Below are 16,371 nucleotides of genomic sequence, written 5' to 3'. Positions count from 1 at the left end.
AGCGGATGCTGCAGGGGGCGCTTGACTGTCACAGCAGGGACAGAAGGCACGGGGAACACGGGAGCCTAAACATCTTCGTTGTCGGAGAGTGGCAGGGTCATAACCTTGAGGGCTGGGAGGAGCACGAGACAAAGAGCTGAGCTGATGTCCTTTTCAAAAGATTAAAAACACCTCCAAAGCCGGTGGGTGGTGTGTGCCTGTGATCCCAGCACTGGGGAGGCTGAGGCAGGAGGATCACCAAGAGTCTGAGGCCAGCCTGGGCCACACAGTGAGTTCAAGGCCAGCCTGAACTGCATAGTGAGACCCTGTCTCAAAAAACCAAACCAAACCAAAACACCTCCAGTGGGTATATGGAAAATCTTTGTGCCTTCCTCTCGATTTTGCTGGAAACTTAAAATTGCTTTTAAAAAGTCTTGTAAAGAATTTAGAAGGACAGAATTGAAGAAAAAAATGGAAACAGAGCTTTTTCAAAAGGGAAAGGGGCCAAGAGTGGGAGGGAGGGAAGGGACGCAAACCCACGAAGATGCGTGCTCTCCTCGCACAAATCCCCACGATGGATGTGATCATTATGCACTGCAAACGTGGGCTATAAGAAGATGTAATCAATGAAAGAAATAACTAACCAAAACTACCCAACGACTCCAAGCACAAAGGAGGAAGGCTGAGGTCCTCTCGTGCTCACACTGCTGGCAGAGCTGTGATTCAGTGAGATGCCTTAAAGGGCAACCGGGCGCCCGTTGTGAGCCCGCACTGTCAGTGCCAGGGGCCCACGGACGAGGGGGCCGACAGCAAGGGGACCCCACGCCATGGGGGGAATGGGAGTGGGAGGAGGAGAGGGAAGAGAAACTGAGGGCGAGGGAACAGGAGGGAACAGGAAGAGGAGGGAAGAGGAGAGGGCTATGAGCACCAGGAAGGTTCTGGCTGCAGCAACATGAGTGGGGTTAAGAAAGTCCTGGCACCTGAGCATTGCCAGTGTGGCGGCAAAGCTGGGCTGCCTCTGCCTGGCCCGAAGTGTGGTCTACTCAGAAGGAGTCCATTTTTAAGAAGGCAGGTACTACATGGATGAGACAAGAAGTTGGAAGAAGAGACTCACACCAGAGGAATTCTTTGAGTGAGTCCTGCCGGACACCTTGTGCTGAAGGCCCCAAAAGGCCCTTGGGAGAAAGGTGTCCTCAAAACTTGCATGGGAGAACTGGGCACAGTGGTGCTCCTGAAATCACAGCTGCCTGGGAGGCTGACGCAGGAGGGTCACCAGTTGAGGGCAGCCTGGGCAACTCAGTGAGACCCTTTCCGAAACAAACAAAAAATGGAGAGGGGGCCGGGGGTTTAGCTCAGTGGTTCTGCTGCCTGACTGGTAAGCACAAGGTCCCAAGTTTGATCCCCGGTACCAAAAAAAAAAAAAAATGCAGAGGGGAGCTGGCTGTCCCAAGGGGCCACAGGCCTGTGTGTGCTGGGGTGAAGATAAGTCAGGAAGGGACTTCAGCTACTGCCCCACTCCCAAACGCCAGCGCCACCTACAACACATAGGTGCAGCCCCAGGAGGCTCCTGAGATGCAGCTCAGGGAGTCCAGGCCGAGCAGGTCCTTGGGGAAGCAGAGTGCCTCACTCAGCACAGCCTGGAGGCTGGAGCAGGCCCAGGTGGGGGTGACTGTCACAGCACCGTGTCGGGGGAAGGCAGGGGCGGAAGACGCAGGCCACCTGCTCCCCTTTGGCTCGGGCTGCGCTCTGCTCAGCGTCACCCCGTGTGTGACCTTCCAGGCTCTGGCACAAAAGCTGAGTGCATCCCCAAACCGAGGCGATTTCAAAACAGGGCACTGCATCACCGGATGGAAGCAGATCTCACAGGAGGTGCAGTGCCACAGCCCAGGCTGCCATCACCCATCCAGGGAAGTGGGTCCTCCCTGGCAGGACTCGGAGCCCTGGCTAAGGGGCAGCTGAGGACCACCAGGGTCCCCTCTCCAGCCCCTGGCCTCCAGCTCCCCATGGTGCATTTCTCTGGGAGCTTCCTGAGAAGGGGAGTGGGGATCCCCCATCTGGGACCCTCAGCCCAGGGGACGGGCATCCACAGACCCTCTGGGATCTGGGCCAGGCACATGGGGTTCAGTGAGCCACCCTGCTGTGGCCTGCAGGGCCTCCTGCCCCAAGCTCCCATCAGAGGAAGCCACTGCTCTGGCTGGTGGCAGCCAGCAGGCGGGGCACGTGCCAGGGCCCTGAGGCACCAGTCTCCCCCCGCCCCTGCAGGGTTGGCTGTGGACGGCTGGGTCCTCTGCCCCCTGCTCCCTCCGCTCCAGAGCCCGGGGTGGGCACACAGGCCGACTAGCCCCACCTTGCTCTCCCACCAGGCGCCCCACAGCACAGTCCTGCTAAGGGCCCAGATGACTCCGGACCTCGCACAGTCCTGCCTTTGGGTGGGGACACGGAGCTCATCCTGGAGAGCTGGGCGAGGCTCTCCTGCCCCACTGCCTGGGGCTTCCATGGAGCCTGCCCCCGTCCCCTGCCACCAGGCAGGGCACAAATGCAGCCCAAGGGCTTTGTCTGTGGCAGGTTCAAGAGCAGATGCCACAGGGACCCACGAGGGGACAGAGGCAGGCCAGACCTCGCTCTGAAAGCCCCTGGCTGGGCAGGAGGGACCCGGGGGACAGCCCCGCTCTGAGACCCAGGGAGGACGACATGCCCACGGCCCAGGGTCCTCAGGACCCCGGAGAGGCTGCCCTTGCAGTTCCTGTTGGAATTCAAAACACAGGCAGCTGTTCCGGCTTTGTCACAGAGAGCTGGAGAATTTCCTGACTTGACTGTTTTACCGGAACACACAAAAGAGCCTGTGTCCCCGGCTCAGCAGCGAGGGGAATGTGTGGCCCAAGGCGCTCTGACTCCTCAACACCCCGCCACACACTGGGCAGCCTCAGGGCCAGGCTGGCGGGCAGTCCCGTGGGACAGAGAGGAGGCAGCGCCTCAGGGAGCGGAGTCACGTTGAGTTCTGTCTGGGCAGCTCTGCGCTGACAATGCCCTGACTGCAGCCCTGTCCCTGGCACCTCCCGCTGTTGACATCAGTCCCGACCCACGACACTGTACAGGAGGGAAGGAGCACAGATGGCCCCTTCCCTCTTCATCACTCAGCATAGCTCATCTAGATGAGAAAAATCTCATCGGTAGTTACTTTAAAACAAGCCACTTTCCTGCCTGTCATCCCAGCCCTCTGGGAGGCTGAGGCAGGAGGGTCACATGTTTTAGCCCAGCCCGGGCAACTCAGCAATCTAGTGAGACCCTGTCTCAAAATTTAAAAAAAAAAAGTTGTCAAGATGTAGCTCAGTGCAAGGGCCTGGGGCTCAATCCCCACCCACGCCCTCCCCAAAGAACAAAGAAAAAGGGAAAAAACCCACTTTCCTCAGAAGACTGAAGCTACCAGTACCACGCGGTCCAACAACCCTGTTCCCAGTTTCCTGGGAAATGGGAGTGGAATGTGGAAGGCACAGGACACCGGCATTGTACCCGAGACCGAGAATCGGAAATGACCTAAGCGCTGGTCCCAGGTGAGTGGACAAAGACCATGTGACCGAGACCAGGATGGAGCGGGAGATGGCGAAGTGGGCCAGGTGCAGGGAGCCACGCCACGTGACATCGTCGCTTGGAGTCCACAGCGGGATCTCAGAGACAGAGGGGAGCAGGGTTGAGAGGCTGAGGCTGCTGGGAAAGGCCTCGGGCTGGGCCCCGAGTCAGGGCTGGATGGGAGCCGAGGCCGGGGAAGGATGGGGCAAAGGAGCTGTTTTCACCATAAACATCTAAGACAGACACTCACCTGAATTAAACCCTGCAGTGTATCTGCGCATCAAACATCCATTTCCCTGTTTTGATGTATCAGCTAGAAGCTGAAGTTAAAAAGAAACAAGCTGCGACTTCCTCCAGCATCTCGGAGTGCTGGAGACCCTGCTACCGGAGGGGAGTGTGATGAGATAACCTTCTGCTGACCCGGGGACTCCCCTGACATTTGAGGGAGTGGAAGGTCACCTGGGGCCGGCCGGCCGGGCAAGGTCAAGAGCTGGCAGAGAGCCCTGGGGAACTGGCAGGTAGGGCCAAGCGCTCACTGCTTTCTGCATCTTGGAGCTGCACGATCTGAGCAGGCCAGGGTCCGAGGCCAGGGACACAAGAACACCCACGGCCCTCTGGCCAGAAGGGGCCCCAATGCTGAAAACAGCCCGGGCTTCACCTGGGATCCTCCTCCGAGCAGGGACACCTGTGGTGCTGGGGATGAAGCCCATGGCCTGGTGTGAGCTAGGCAGGTGCTTGTTCTCCCCTTGAGCTCCACCCAGCCCGCTAGGCAGCTTTTAAATAACCCCATTCCCCGGACCAGGGCCCCCTCGATGTCTGCTTGGACCCGAGACTCAGGCCGCCAGGCTGGCCACTGGGAGCTGTCTGGCACCAGTGTCCCCAGGGCTCCCCTGTGTTCTGTGTTCTACAAAAGGCTGCGCTCACATCTGTCCCCATCACTTGTGGAAGGTGAGTCCCTTCCACATGCAGCTGCTGTGAAACTGGAGTCTTCTCCAGTTTTAGAGGTTTGGAAGCTGTCCCTCTGCCTCCTCCAGAGCCACTTGCAGGCCTGGCCGGGCTCCGGCACAATGGTGACCTTGGGCGGCCCACATTTGGTTGCTCTGGTACTGAGGCCACTGCCTTGTCCCGGACACCCAACCCCAGGGGCTGCCCGGCTGAGCTTGCTGGATTTCGCCTTCGTCCCAGTGGCGACCCTCAGTGACACTTGGCTGGCAGAGGGGCCCTTCCCAGTGCCCGAGTCCTCCGCCCCATCACCAACCTGGCCCAGTCCTGCAGCCTGGCTCTCGGCACTGCTTGGGATGGGGGAAACTGAGGCTCACCCGGGTCCGGCCTCATCTCGGAGCCCACTCCCATGAGACACCGCGCTTCACAACCTCGACTGGTGACGGCTCCCTGCCACACACGGCCTGGCCCTCTGCCCCCACTGTCCTCTTCTCCTGCCCAGTTATCTGGACCAGCTCGTCCTGCCCAGACGCCCTGCTCAGGGGGCCCAGGTGCCAGGTGTGGTCCCTCAGTGCACGTGGACGTGGCCTCCCACATGAAGGCAGGTGCTCTGCACCTCCCCAGGCGCCAGGACGGAGCTGGTGTGAGCAGCCACGTGCCTGAGACACAGCAGGAAACGGGAGCCCCTCTGCCGTCCCCAGGTCACTGCTCACGTCACGAGGTGGCTATCAAGCAGCGCCCACAAAGCCTATCACACACTGAGTGCTCAGCAAAGGCCAGCTTTGATCCACCCTGGGGTGGGGGAGGAACGACGGTGTCCGTGGAGGCTCTGGAGGGGGAACCAGGAGTACAGAGTGGGCAGAGGTGTGGGAGGGCAACCTGCAGGAGGCCGGGCAGAGAGCAAGGGGCTGGCTCTGTGACAGGATGAAGTCGCTGGGGGCAAAGATGGGCTTTTCAGTACATGAGACGGGTGTCTCGTCCACGCTCAGCCAGATCGAGCTCGGGCACAGCCGCTGAGCTGTGCAGGCCAGGAAGAGCACAGCGAGCCCTCCTTAGGCCTGTGTGGGGCAAAGGCCCCGAGGCCAGGTGTGATTACATCTGCAGTAAAAACACTGAGCCAGGTGTGGAGTCCTCACTTAGAATCCCAGCACTCTGGGAGGGTGAGGCAGGAGGATCACAAATTCCAGCCCAGCCTGGGCACCTTAGTGACTTAGAGAAACCCTGTTTCAAAAACTAAAAGTAAAAACAGGGATGAGGATATAGCTCAGTGTGAAGGCCCTGGGTTCAAGCTTCAACACCAAAAAAAGAAAAAAAAAGTTGCAATAAAAGTCAGAAGATGCCTGACAAGCCAGGAGAAAATATCTAACAGTGAATATTAGAGAAAAAGGCCTCACGTCTTTTTCTTTTGATACTGGGGATCGAACTCAGGACCTTGTGGTTGCCAGGCAGGTGGCAGAACTACTGAGCTAAATCCCTGGCCCTCTCTCCATGTCTTTTTAACATAAAAGAAGCTCTTGAAAAATCCCAGAAATGTGATAAAAAATGGGAGAAATATGAACAATTCACAAAAAGATAGAAGAAGAGCCCTTCGACATGTGAACGATGCTCATATCCATTAGTAACGGGGGAAATGCAGACAGGCTGACAAGGCTGCCCCCAGGTACTGGGGGCTGGCAGGGTGCTACCTGCCCGACCGCACTGCAGGTGCCCTCGCCTGGGGCTGCGTCTTTCTTAATTTGAGGCAGGGTCTCCCTAAGTCACTAAGGTGCCCAGGCGGGGCTGGAACTTGTGATCCTCCTGCCTCAGCCTCCAGAGTGCTGGGATTCCTGGTGTGCACCCCACACCTGGCTGTGACACTTGGTCTTGTGTCAACTTGGCTGTGTTCTGGGACCCCCCTGCTCCCTGGAACATGGCTCTGGGAGCTGTGGAGACTGGGGGATATCTTCAGCCAGTTGACCTGCAGTCCTTAGCCTGCCGGCCCTTTCTGTCATGGCACCCACCGGCCCTCACCATCATGGGAGCCAGCTCTTGAAGTGAATATTGTGCCTCCGCCATTCCCAGGACTGCGGTTAGAGAGGGGTGGACCCTTCTTCGGGCCCATGGCCAAATTCCGGGTGTGTGCGATGCGACTATCTACATCTTGGCTCCTAAATTCCATTAGGTCGCAGAAGCAGCTGGGGGCCCCAGGAGAAACGGCTGGCTGAGGGCTGCGGCAGGAAGAGGCCTGGGACATCTCATGGTGCCGGAAAGAACAGGTTCAAACCAGGCCAGGTGCATGGCGAGGACACAGTACAGTGTCGGGCTGAGTGCAGGGCCGAGACATCGGGAGTCCAGAACAAGCTCCTGTGTCAGAGCCACCTGCCTGGCGCCTGCAGGGCCCCCTGAAGCTTAGCCCCCTCCACTGTACAAGGCAGCGGGCTCTCGGGGGCCAGGATAGGATGCGGGCATCTCTGGGGCCTCAGGGCCGGCAGGCTGACTTGCCGGGTGCCATGGGACCAGCCCTGCCTGGTCCCTAAGTTCTGATTTTCTCTCAAGGTGCACTGCTCTTAGGGGCTCTCCTGCTTCTGTGAGTCCAACCCTGGTGTATGAGCCCTGTGGATGACAGCTGACCCTCACTCCTGGAAGTGCCTGCAGGGCTGCAAAGCTCCCTCTATCACCGCAGCTTCCAAAAACGTGCACAAATCAATGATCACCACACCAGAGAGGCGGCCTGTGCTTCCCCAGGGCCCTGCTGCTTTTCCCTGGGCTGCAATAAACGCACCCTTTAATGTAAGTACAAACTCCTCAGCCGAGGCACAAGGCCAATTAGCTTGAAGAACAGGCTGTTCTGTTGTTTTTCACAACCTGTTCCCTCTTCATTTCCAGCACTCTACTAGCTCAGAACATGAGATCTGTGGCTTCGAAGAGGCCTGGGGTGCAGCACATCAAGACGAGGGTGAGGGCCTAGGTGGGTTCCACGAGATCTCTGGGACTATGTCCCGTCAGGGGTCCTGGGTCCCCAGCTGTGGGGCCTGGGCTTCAGCCGCATCTCTCAAGGCTGCTCTGCACCCTGAGCTGGAGCAGAGGGTGTGCAGCTGGGGTCTGAGGAATCAACTGCAGCCCTGCACCCTGGCAGCACTGTGCCTGCCCGACTTCATTCCCGAGGTAGAGATTCACTTCCATAGCTGTGCACTGAGCGGACTGCTGGGAGCAGCGGACCCCCGAGATGAACAAGACGGCTGGAGGGGTGGACAGTGGTTGCTTGTCCACCTGCTCAGGGAGAGCGTGGGCCACTGCAGAGGCTGGGCTCTGTGGGCAGGGAGAGGCCAGAACCCAGGCTCAGCAGTGCCACGTGGCCTCACCTCCCGGACCCCGCATGTGGGAGACTCAGTACCCTCACCCCATGCCCCTCCAACCTGCGCCCCCTGGGGAGGGGCGTTTACCCACAGAGCTTGCCCAGCGCCTGCCAGGAGCTAGGCGAGTTCTAGACCCCAGGGAGGCATGAAGCCAAGTGTGTGCTTTGTGGTGACACTGGCCCACTTCCCCGAGGAGGCCCCTCGGCCACCCTCCCTGGCCTGGCTCCCACTGCCATCCCCAGGGCCTCCGGTCCTCTCTCGCCTTGGGCACCAGGACTGCGCACCTGCTCTGTGTTGTGTGCTGTGGTCCCGCACACAGACCCTGCCCGGGGACCCTGCCACTGGGCCTCCACACTGAAGTGGCAGCGGGGCTTAGAAAGTCATCTCCAAGGTGGAGGAGCCTGGCCCAGTGGGGAGGATCCTGGGCCCTGGAGCCAGCAGGGAGCCCTGAAAGTGGAAGACGGCACTTCGGGCAGGGGGGCCTGGCAGGATGGTCAGGGCTCAGCTGGGCCTCGGCCACCACTCCAGGAGCGACCTGGCTCACAGCTCTGAGCCCCGCAGGAGTCGTCAGCCTTGGCCTGGCCACGGGAACCTCTCTGTCATGGGGTGGACTCAGCTGTCCCCAGACACCTGTACTGGGATGGCCCTGGGTGTCCCCAGCCTACTCGGACCCCCTATTTCTCGCTGTTCCAGACCCCCAGGCCACCTGTGTTGTCATCCAGGCCACGCTCACTTGCTGCCACAGCACCCAGGTGGCCACGTCCCGCCCTCCCGGGTTTCAGGACTCACCCAGAGGTCTTGCCCCAGTCACACCACAGGGTCCTCCCCATGGCCTCCATGTCCTGCTGGAAGCGGATGAGGCAGGTCTCCTTGAGTCGGGCACCGTAGCGGGCGTCCTGGCAGGTGGTGACCAGGGAGAGCTGATGGGCTGCAACAGAGAGGAGCGGGGCGTCCCCTGCCTGCCTCCTCCCTTCTGGCCCCTAGGCCCAGCCTGCCCACCCTGGAGCCGCCTGTGAGCGCCAGGAGGACAGGGCCTTGGGGCAGTCCCCAACGGGCTTCCAGAGCTCCAGGCGGGGCTCCCCATCCCTGAGTCTCTGCCAAGGCCCTGCCAGGATGCCCTGGTCGTACTTCTGCTACTGGTGATGACCTGAAACTGTCACGATGGCCACAGGCGCCGGCATCTCCACACCGGGCCCTGGCTGCTCTCCCTTCACCTTCAGACATGGAGACCACGGTGGGGAGAAAAACCTGCTGGGACCCAGCCCAGGTCGCAGCCTCTGCACCCGACTGCTAAGCCACAAGGCCACCAAGCGGCTCCCTCGAGTCTGGGAGGGAACCATCCCCGTCCCAGGCAGCGATGAAGGAGGGGATCCTGGGCCCGCTCTGCCGGGCCAGTGGCCGGGCATTTGCTGGTTATAACCTAAGCCGGCAAACGAGCCGAGTTCTGCCCTCTGACCTTGGTGAACACACGCGATCAGAGGACCTGTGAACTGGTGCATCGCAGGAGGTCAAAATCCCCTCCTGCCAGAGCGCACCACTGGCTCGGTGGACACGGTTGGCAAGAGGGCCTTGGGCTCTGCCCCTGTGCACCAGGCCCAGGCCGCACAGCCCATCTGGGGGCAGCTGGGGTGAGGGCCTCACAGTCCCTGTTTAGAGCCTGGCTACCTATGCTGGGCACACTGTGCCCCTTGGGCAGCCCCACCAGAGGAGGAGAGGCCAGGGGTGTGCTGGGAACTGCCTGGGGGGGCCAGCACCTGCCACTCCCCACCGTGGGACCCTGCTCTGCTGCCCTCGGCCCGGGGAGCCTTCCGCCCAGTGTGTGTCAGGACAGGACTTCCGCAGAGCTGCACTACCTGAGGTGCTGAGCACAGCTGGGCGGGGGAAAGGAAGGCACCCCACAAGCCTGGGTGGCGCAGCGAGGCCTGGGCCCGGGGTCTGGGCCCAGCAGGCATGGCAGACACGCAAGCCGGGCAGAATCTGCACCACACCTGACTGCAGCTGGAGGCTCTGAGACACAGGAGCGTCCCACGAGATGCTGATCGGTGCCCAGTGAGGGGCGGGCACCAGCTCGGAAGCCCTGTGCACTGACCCTTGCGTGGTGGATGAGTGATGCCCGAAGGAGCCCCCGTGAGCTGAGACCACGCCCCGTCCACCTCTTCCCCATGGGCCTCCAGGGCAGCCCTGTGTGGAGCGGTGCCAGGCTCACCTGGTGAGACCCCAGGAGGGAGACAGGATGTGAGCGACTTGGACTGATGTTAGCACCCACCTTCACGTCAAAGCAGCCAGGTTTTGTGCACATTTTATAACCCACAGTGCAGAGGCCCCGGCAGGCATCTGTTTATTCACAGCCAGTGTGCCGCTCCCAGAGATTTCGAAGGTGGGCACAGGACCCAGCAAGACCAGAGCGGACTCTTCTGGTGGCTGAAAGTGCCCAGGGCCCCAGAGGGGCAGTGGGGACCCAGAAGCAGGGTTCTCCTCAGCAGGGCTCCTTCAGACCCTCGGCGGTCCTGGGTGGGCACAGGACCTCTGCCCAGCCCACGCCCTGGCCGCCACAGGTGTACCGGGTGGCGAACCTGCGTGCAGTCCCTGGGCTCTGCACGGCCCCTCCTGCTTCCCTGCCCGCGGTCTCTGCAGCACGTGCCCCCATCGCCTGCGCTGCCCTCTCCCCACAGTGGCCTGGCTAAAGCCCACCTCCTCCAGGGGTGCAGCCGGCCCCCGCCCCAGACGCTCTGTTCTCCTTGCAGATCTCTCCCTCCAACCTCTCCAGCGGAGGCCGGGCATCCACCCCACCCGCCAGCACCCTCCAGCCAGCTGTGTGGGGGCAGTGGCACCGGGGTGGATGGCACGGCTCCTCCTCGGCCCAGGGTCCCCACTCTTCCTGCCCCAATTGCTGCTTGCCCCAGGAAGCCACTGGGATTCTCCTTCCTGTCGCTTGCCTCTGACCCTCCTGTCCACCCTGCAGACAGCACACCCCTGGCTTCTGGCCGCTGTCCCTGTGCTCCTCCTCCCCCTTCCAGGTGCCTGCTCTGGGCTGGCTGTGGCTCCCTGGGGCACACTCTTGGTCCTGTCTCATGTCCTTGTCATCCTACTCCCACCAGAATGCACTGGTCCTGCCCAGGCCTTCTCCGGAGCAGCCTGGCCTCCCTGACGCCCACCTCTGCTCATATTGACGACCTGGTGGCAGATCCCACTGCCCACAAGGGTTCCTCACAACCTGCTCCAGCCTTGGTTCTTCCCACAAGAGCCACTCACCAGAATCCTACTCATGGTCAACAGACCCTATTCATTTCTGAACTCCATAAGCCAAGAAATAATGTTTATTTAGGTCATAAAACAAAACACAAGTTTAACTAGAAACACATTGTGTACTAGAGAGGCGAGGAGAAAATACAGACTTAGAGAAAAAACAGGAAGTCCCCTGGAAGTATTAAAAACTAGACTGTCGAAAATAAGATAGCAGATACACTGATCACCCGCCGAGCTCGGACCCTGTGCCAGGCCCCATACAGCTCCCATGTGCGGGCTCAGGAAGCCTTGGGACGGTCCCAGGACACGTGATCTCATGCCACCTCCATCTCACCGATCAGGAGCAGCATGGATAGGAAGTGGCCTGATCAAGGTGGCCAGGCCCTGAGGGCAGGCTCAGGACTCAAGCAAACAACTTGAATGTGTCCCTCAAATCCTTGAGAGACCAGATGCCAAACCAGGCCAAAGGATTAAGTGACGCAGTGGAACATCCAAGAGGTGGACACTAGAGCACCAGAGATACAGGACTAAACATGATCCACCACAACATCATCCCTGACAACGCTAATCCCACCTGCGAGCGGTGGGTGGCAGCTCACACCCATCAGGGATGGCTTCTCTGGAAAACAAAACCAAAACCAGAGGAGAACAGCAAAGAGCAAGTGTGGAAGTCTTGTGGACTGCTGGTGGGGATGTGAAGTAGCGTGGATGCTCTGGGAAACTGTACAGTAGCTCTTCAAACACTTGCACGTGGAGTCCCCATATGACCTGCAATCCTACTTCCGGTCAAACACCCAGGAGAATGGAAAGCAAGGACTCAAGCAGTAGCTGCACACCTACATCCACAGCAGCAGCACCCCAGGGCCAAGAGGTGGAAGCATGGCTGGGAGAATAAACCAACGTGCTCGGTCCGCACAGTGGGATCGGTACAGCGAGGAAGTTCCTCTGTGGAAGGTGATCGAGATCATGGGGTGCTCTGCTCTCCAGTGGCTTCATCCACGGAGCAGCTCTCAGCTGAAGGCACGGGCAGGAGGCGGGCCTGGGAGGTGGTCGCTGGGGGTGCAGCCTGGAAGAGTGAATTCTTGTCCTTGGCTGCCTGCTTCTCCCTCTGCTTCCTGGCTGCCATGGGTTGAGCACCTTTTTCTCTGCCAGGCCCCTCTGCCATCCTGTTTCTGCGTAGGAGCCAGCTGACCGTGGACTAAAGCTACGAACGCAAATAAACCTCTCCCCCCGCTTTAGGTTGTGAGTGTTGGAGATTTTGTCCCAGCAATGCGAAAGAGACTAGGATAGAAATATAATTTGACCTTCAAAAGGAAGGAAATTCTGACTCATGCTCCATGGCTGAAATCTGAGGAGATGATGGTGAGTGAAATCAGCCAAGGGAGGAATTCTGCATGACAGAGTCGGGCCACAGCAGGGGCACTGCCCGGCAGGGCGGGGGCTGGGAGTGTGCATTTAGCAGGGATGGAGCCTCAGCTCTGCAGGACGAGAAGAGCTCGGAGATATGACTGGACGAGGCGAACGTGTTTAATACCGCCAGCCGTGTCCTTTAGGGTGGCAAGGTTGCTATGTCTTGTTCTGTGAACTTTCCCACAATTATAAAGCGACCAGTGGGGCGGGGAAGGCCCCACTGTCAGAGTCCTGTGCAGCTGTGACTGGCAGGGCATCCCGAGCGAGTGCCCCTCTTGTCGCCCGCACACGGGGCACAGCGACAGGGCACAGACAGATCCCGAGTGTGTGTGCCTAACGTAAACGAGGAGCAAAAGACTGAGTAGTACAGTTTCACATCAGGACTGGAATCGGCACATAAAAATGCCACGCTCTTCCCATGGCTCCCAGCCATCCACAAAAGGAAACACTTGCCAGGGCCAAGAAGGAGCCCACGACACATGCCAGGCAGTGGCCGCGGCCCACAGTCCATCCCCTGACCGTGCAATAAAACCAGCAATGAATGTTGGGGGAAAAGCCAAAGAGCCTGAGCCACTGAGACTGAAAAACTTGCCTCCAAAAACTTCGTGAGTTAGAAAGAGGAAACAGAAACCACAAACACAGAAAACCCAGGAGGCATCAACAGTGGGCACAAGACAGACAAAGAAGCATCAGGGGTTTGGCCACCAAGCAGGCAAAGGACTGCGGGCGCCAGACCTGAGGGCAAAGACAGTGGAGTGGGCGTTAGAGGGAATGAGAGGTCACGAGGCTCAAGCTCCAGAGGAATGAGACACTTACCTCTACTGCTGTCCCAAGCTGAAGCATCCTGAGTGGGAAAGCACGCAGTGCCGCGGCCTTGGGCATCACGGGTCAGCACGGACACTGTGCGGTGTCAGGTGCGTCCCCTTGCCACTGGGGGCTGAGCAGGAGCAGTGCCAGGATGGGCACTGCCAGTCACAAAAAGGGCCGCGGTCAACATGGCAAGTGCGCTTTCTTCTACACGCGAGCGGCTTTGGGACCACTGCACAACGGCTGGGGGAGGCGGATACACGCACAGGGACGCACGCAACATCCTTGCGTAAGAAGACCTAGACGTCCCAAGTGGACCAATCGCCATGGGAGACCCCGCAGAGGCGGCTGCGATGGCTTTGCAGGAGAAATGATCCCTCGGGCCCTCTGGGGACAGCCCCCAGGGACAGAGGGCCCGAGGAACGTCCTCACACGCCCTTGGGAAGGAGACCTGCGCCTGGGAGTCAAACCTGCAGAAAGCGCCAAGCACCCTCCCTCGGGAGTCAGGAAGCCAAGATGAAAAGACAGGAGGCTCCCGCCCAGCCAGGCCGCTGCTCCACCGATGGCCAACTCACAGGCTCTCGGAGGCAGCTACGACAGCTGCACAAGCTGCTTGGTGTACACTAAACGACAGCCCCGGAACAGGAGAAAGACACACACATTCTCCACCCCTCTCCCACTCCCAACCCCACACAAGTAAAATAAACTGAAAAGCATCCAAAGGAGAAAGACAGAGGGCGAGGAATTACTGCCATGGCCTGCAGTGGAGCAGTCACGCTGGGCAGTGGCAGGTGGGCCCCGGGGGCAGCGGGGATAGTGGCCACCTGCAGAACCAGGGGAGCAGCACGGACACCAAACCAGAAGCACAAGCCCCTGGATGCGGGACCAGGAAGCCCGCCCTGCACGGACACACCCACAGCCGAGGGGCTTTCTATTCATCCAGCACGGTGACTCAGGGAATAACTGGGGGAGGAGACCCCGCTCAGACTCCCGGACCCTGGAGGAGTCACCTGCAGACCACTGCCTCACCACCCTGAAGATGCAGAGACCAGGCCAGTCCCCGACGGCTCCAGGTTTGCCTGCCCCTCTCCTGCTCACGGCTCCGGCATGTGCCCCTGTGCCCGCATCACGTCAAGGTGTCCAGGGACATGCAGCCCCCATGTCCTCTCTGGGCCTCCCTCCGCCTACAGGCCATTGCCACTTCGTGTGGACGTGGCCTTCCCTCGCCAACAGCACAGCCGGGGTGAGCGTGTCCCCAGCCACTGCCACCAGCTGCTCTGTCCAACAGCTCTGACATGATCCAGCACCCCTGCTGCCCTCGACATCTGTCCTGGCCATGCCTCTCCCGTGACTCCTGCCATCTGAGGGGAGGCCTACATCCCACTGTTGCCATGATGGGGTGCAAGATTCAGCAAATAGAAAAACGCCAGAATGCCCTGTTCAACTGAATTTAAGACAGCAATTGTCTTTTTTACCATGAGCACTCCCGAATTTCACACGAGGGATGCTTGCACTGAAACCATCTGCTTCGGTCCTGACAGAGTCCAGTCTGCCTGGGGACGTGGAGTTTTCTGGCAGCCTTGGCTGTGGGGCTCCATCTCCCTTCGCGGCCAGCCCAGATGCCACCCCACAGCCTGCACCCTGGGGAGCCCCTGCCCCTCCAGTCTGGCCTCTCCAGTCCATGTAGGGGGACGGCTGGGGCCCTTGTTCACCCACAGTCACCTCAGCCCTGAACTTCAGCACAATTACCCACTGTGCTAAGAACGCCATCTAAACACGCACGGGCGGGCCCTCCCAGGACGCCCTGCCGGCCAAAGCCCTTTCCCTGTGCTCCTTGGCGCTGTCTCCAGCTCCTCAGGCTTGGGGTCTGCGGCCTCCTGTTTATTTCCTCTGCCTCAGTGGCACTGGCTCTACACTGTGCCTTGCTAACACTCGGAATGACTCCAGGAGCCCTGCCAGGGCCACATTCACAGGCTCAAGGCTCTTCCATAGAAGGGGCAGTATGTGGGTGGAACCCACCCCTCCTACACAAAGCACTTTCAGTCAGTGATGGTGAACCTTTTGCAGCATTCCATGATAACAAATGGCCCACTCTGGCACGCGTGCCCTAGGTTCGCCAGCACTGCTTTAAATCATCCCTGCACAACTTATGATACCCACATCCAGAGGGTGGGCAGCTATCCCCCCTCACCAGCACCTCTGCCTGGCAGTGAAATTCACACTGCATGCCCCAAGCACGTGCACATCTCCATGCTGTTGTGTAAGCGCTGATGTTCAGGCTCTGGGACGGGAGCTCTTTCCCTTCAGGCCCTAACTGGGCAGGCATGCAGGGCACTGCCACGAAGTCACAGGGTTCAGCAAACCGCTGACTTCCCTCCCACCTGGAATTGGGCTCAGGATCATCCTGTCCCTCCCTGAGCGCAGCCTGGGGGAGCACGGGGCAGTGAGGCCCAGGTTGGCTGCACCCTGGCCCCTGGCCCCTAGAGTGAGGCAGCCCCAGGCTGTGCTGGGCGTTGGCATCACAGACTCAGTCAACTCATCAGCTGCTGACCCGGAGTCTGGAGCGGGGCCCAAGCCTGGCGCGCAGGGGTGAGGCAGGCTCTGGCGGTGTGTGCAGGGTTTCCCCATCCCTGCAGCAGATGAGGGACCAGAGGGCTGGGCCCACACTGCCAGTCCTGTTGGCGCATCTCCCGGGTCCTGCTCCCGCAGAGCGGCTCAGGCCTCTTTCAGAAGTCTTTCAGATGTCAGGGGGAACAGACAGTCATCTTGGGAACAAAATCAGGAGCCTGCCCACGAAGGAACCGTGCCCGCTCGGCCCTCCTCCCAGGGAGCCCTGCCAACTCCCCGGGGGGAGGGTGGTGACGAGGTGTTGCTCACGGCCCTGTGTGTGTGGGCGCGTGTGAGTGCACGCGTGTCTGGGGACCGGGAGAGAGCGTGCGGCAGGCAGCAGCCTGAAGGCCCCTTGGGGTGGGAAGCCCAGCCACGCCCGTCAGCTTGTCTTTCTGCTGCCAGGCACAGAGGCTGCAGGGCCCGCAGCTGGGTCTCCCCTTTGCCCCTTTCCCCTTCCCACTCACCTCGGCAGCAG

General features: G+C 60.0%; 1 protein-coding gene across 1 annotated transcript in view; it reads right to left on the bottom strand.

Annotated features, from left to right (window-relative positions):
- Ramp1 (receptor activity modifying protein 1) overlaps window positions 1–16,371 on the bottom strand; it is a 33,075-nt gene that overhangs the window by 14,090 nt on the left and 2,614 nt on the right. The window contains exon 2 of the mRNA XM_004868394.4: window positions 8,613–8,751. Within this exon, the coding sequence (XP_004868451.1) occupies window positions 8,613–8,751 (139 nt within the window). The remainder of the gene's footprint in view (window positions 1–8,612; window positions 8,752–16,371) is intronic.

This window comes from Heterocephalus glaber, unplaced genomic scaffold (genome assembly GCF_053883595.1).
Source record: "Heterocephalus glaber isolate CG9 unplaced genomic scaffold, H.glaber_assembly_v1.0 deba00001004, whole genome shotgun sequence".
Lineage (NCBI taxonomy): Eukaryota > Metazoa > Chordata > Mammalia > Rodentia > Bathyergidae > Heterocephalus > Heterocephalus glaber.
The sequence above is the reverse complement of the archived record's forward strand: the minus strand, read 5'-3'. Positions and strand labels throughout refer to the sequence as shown.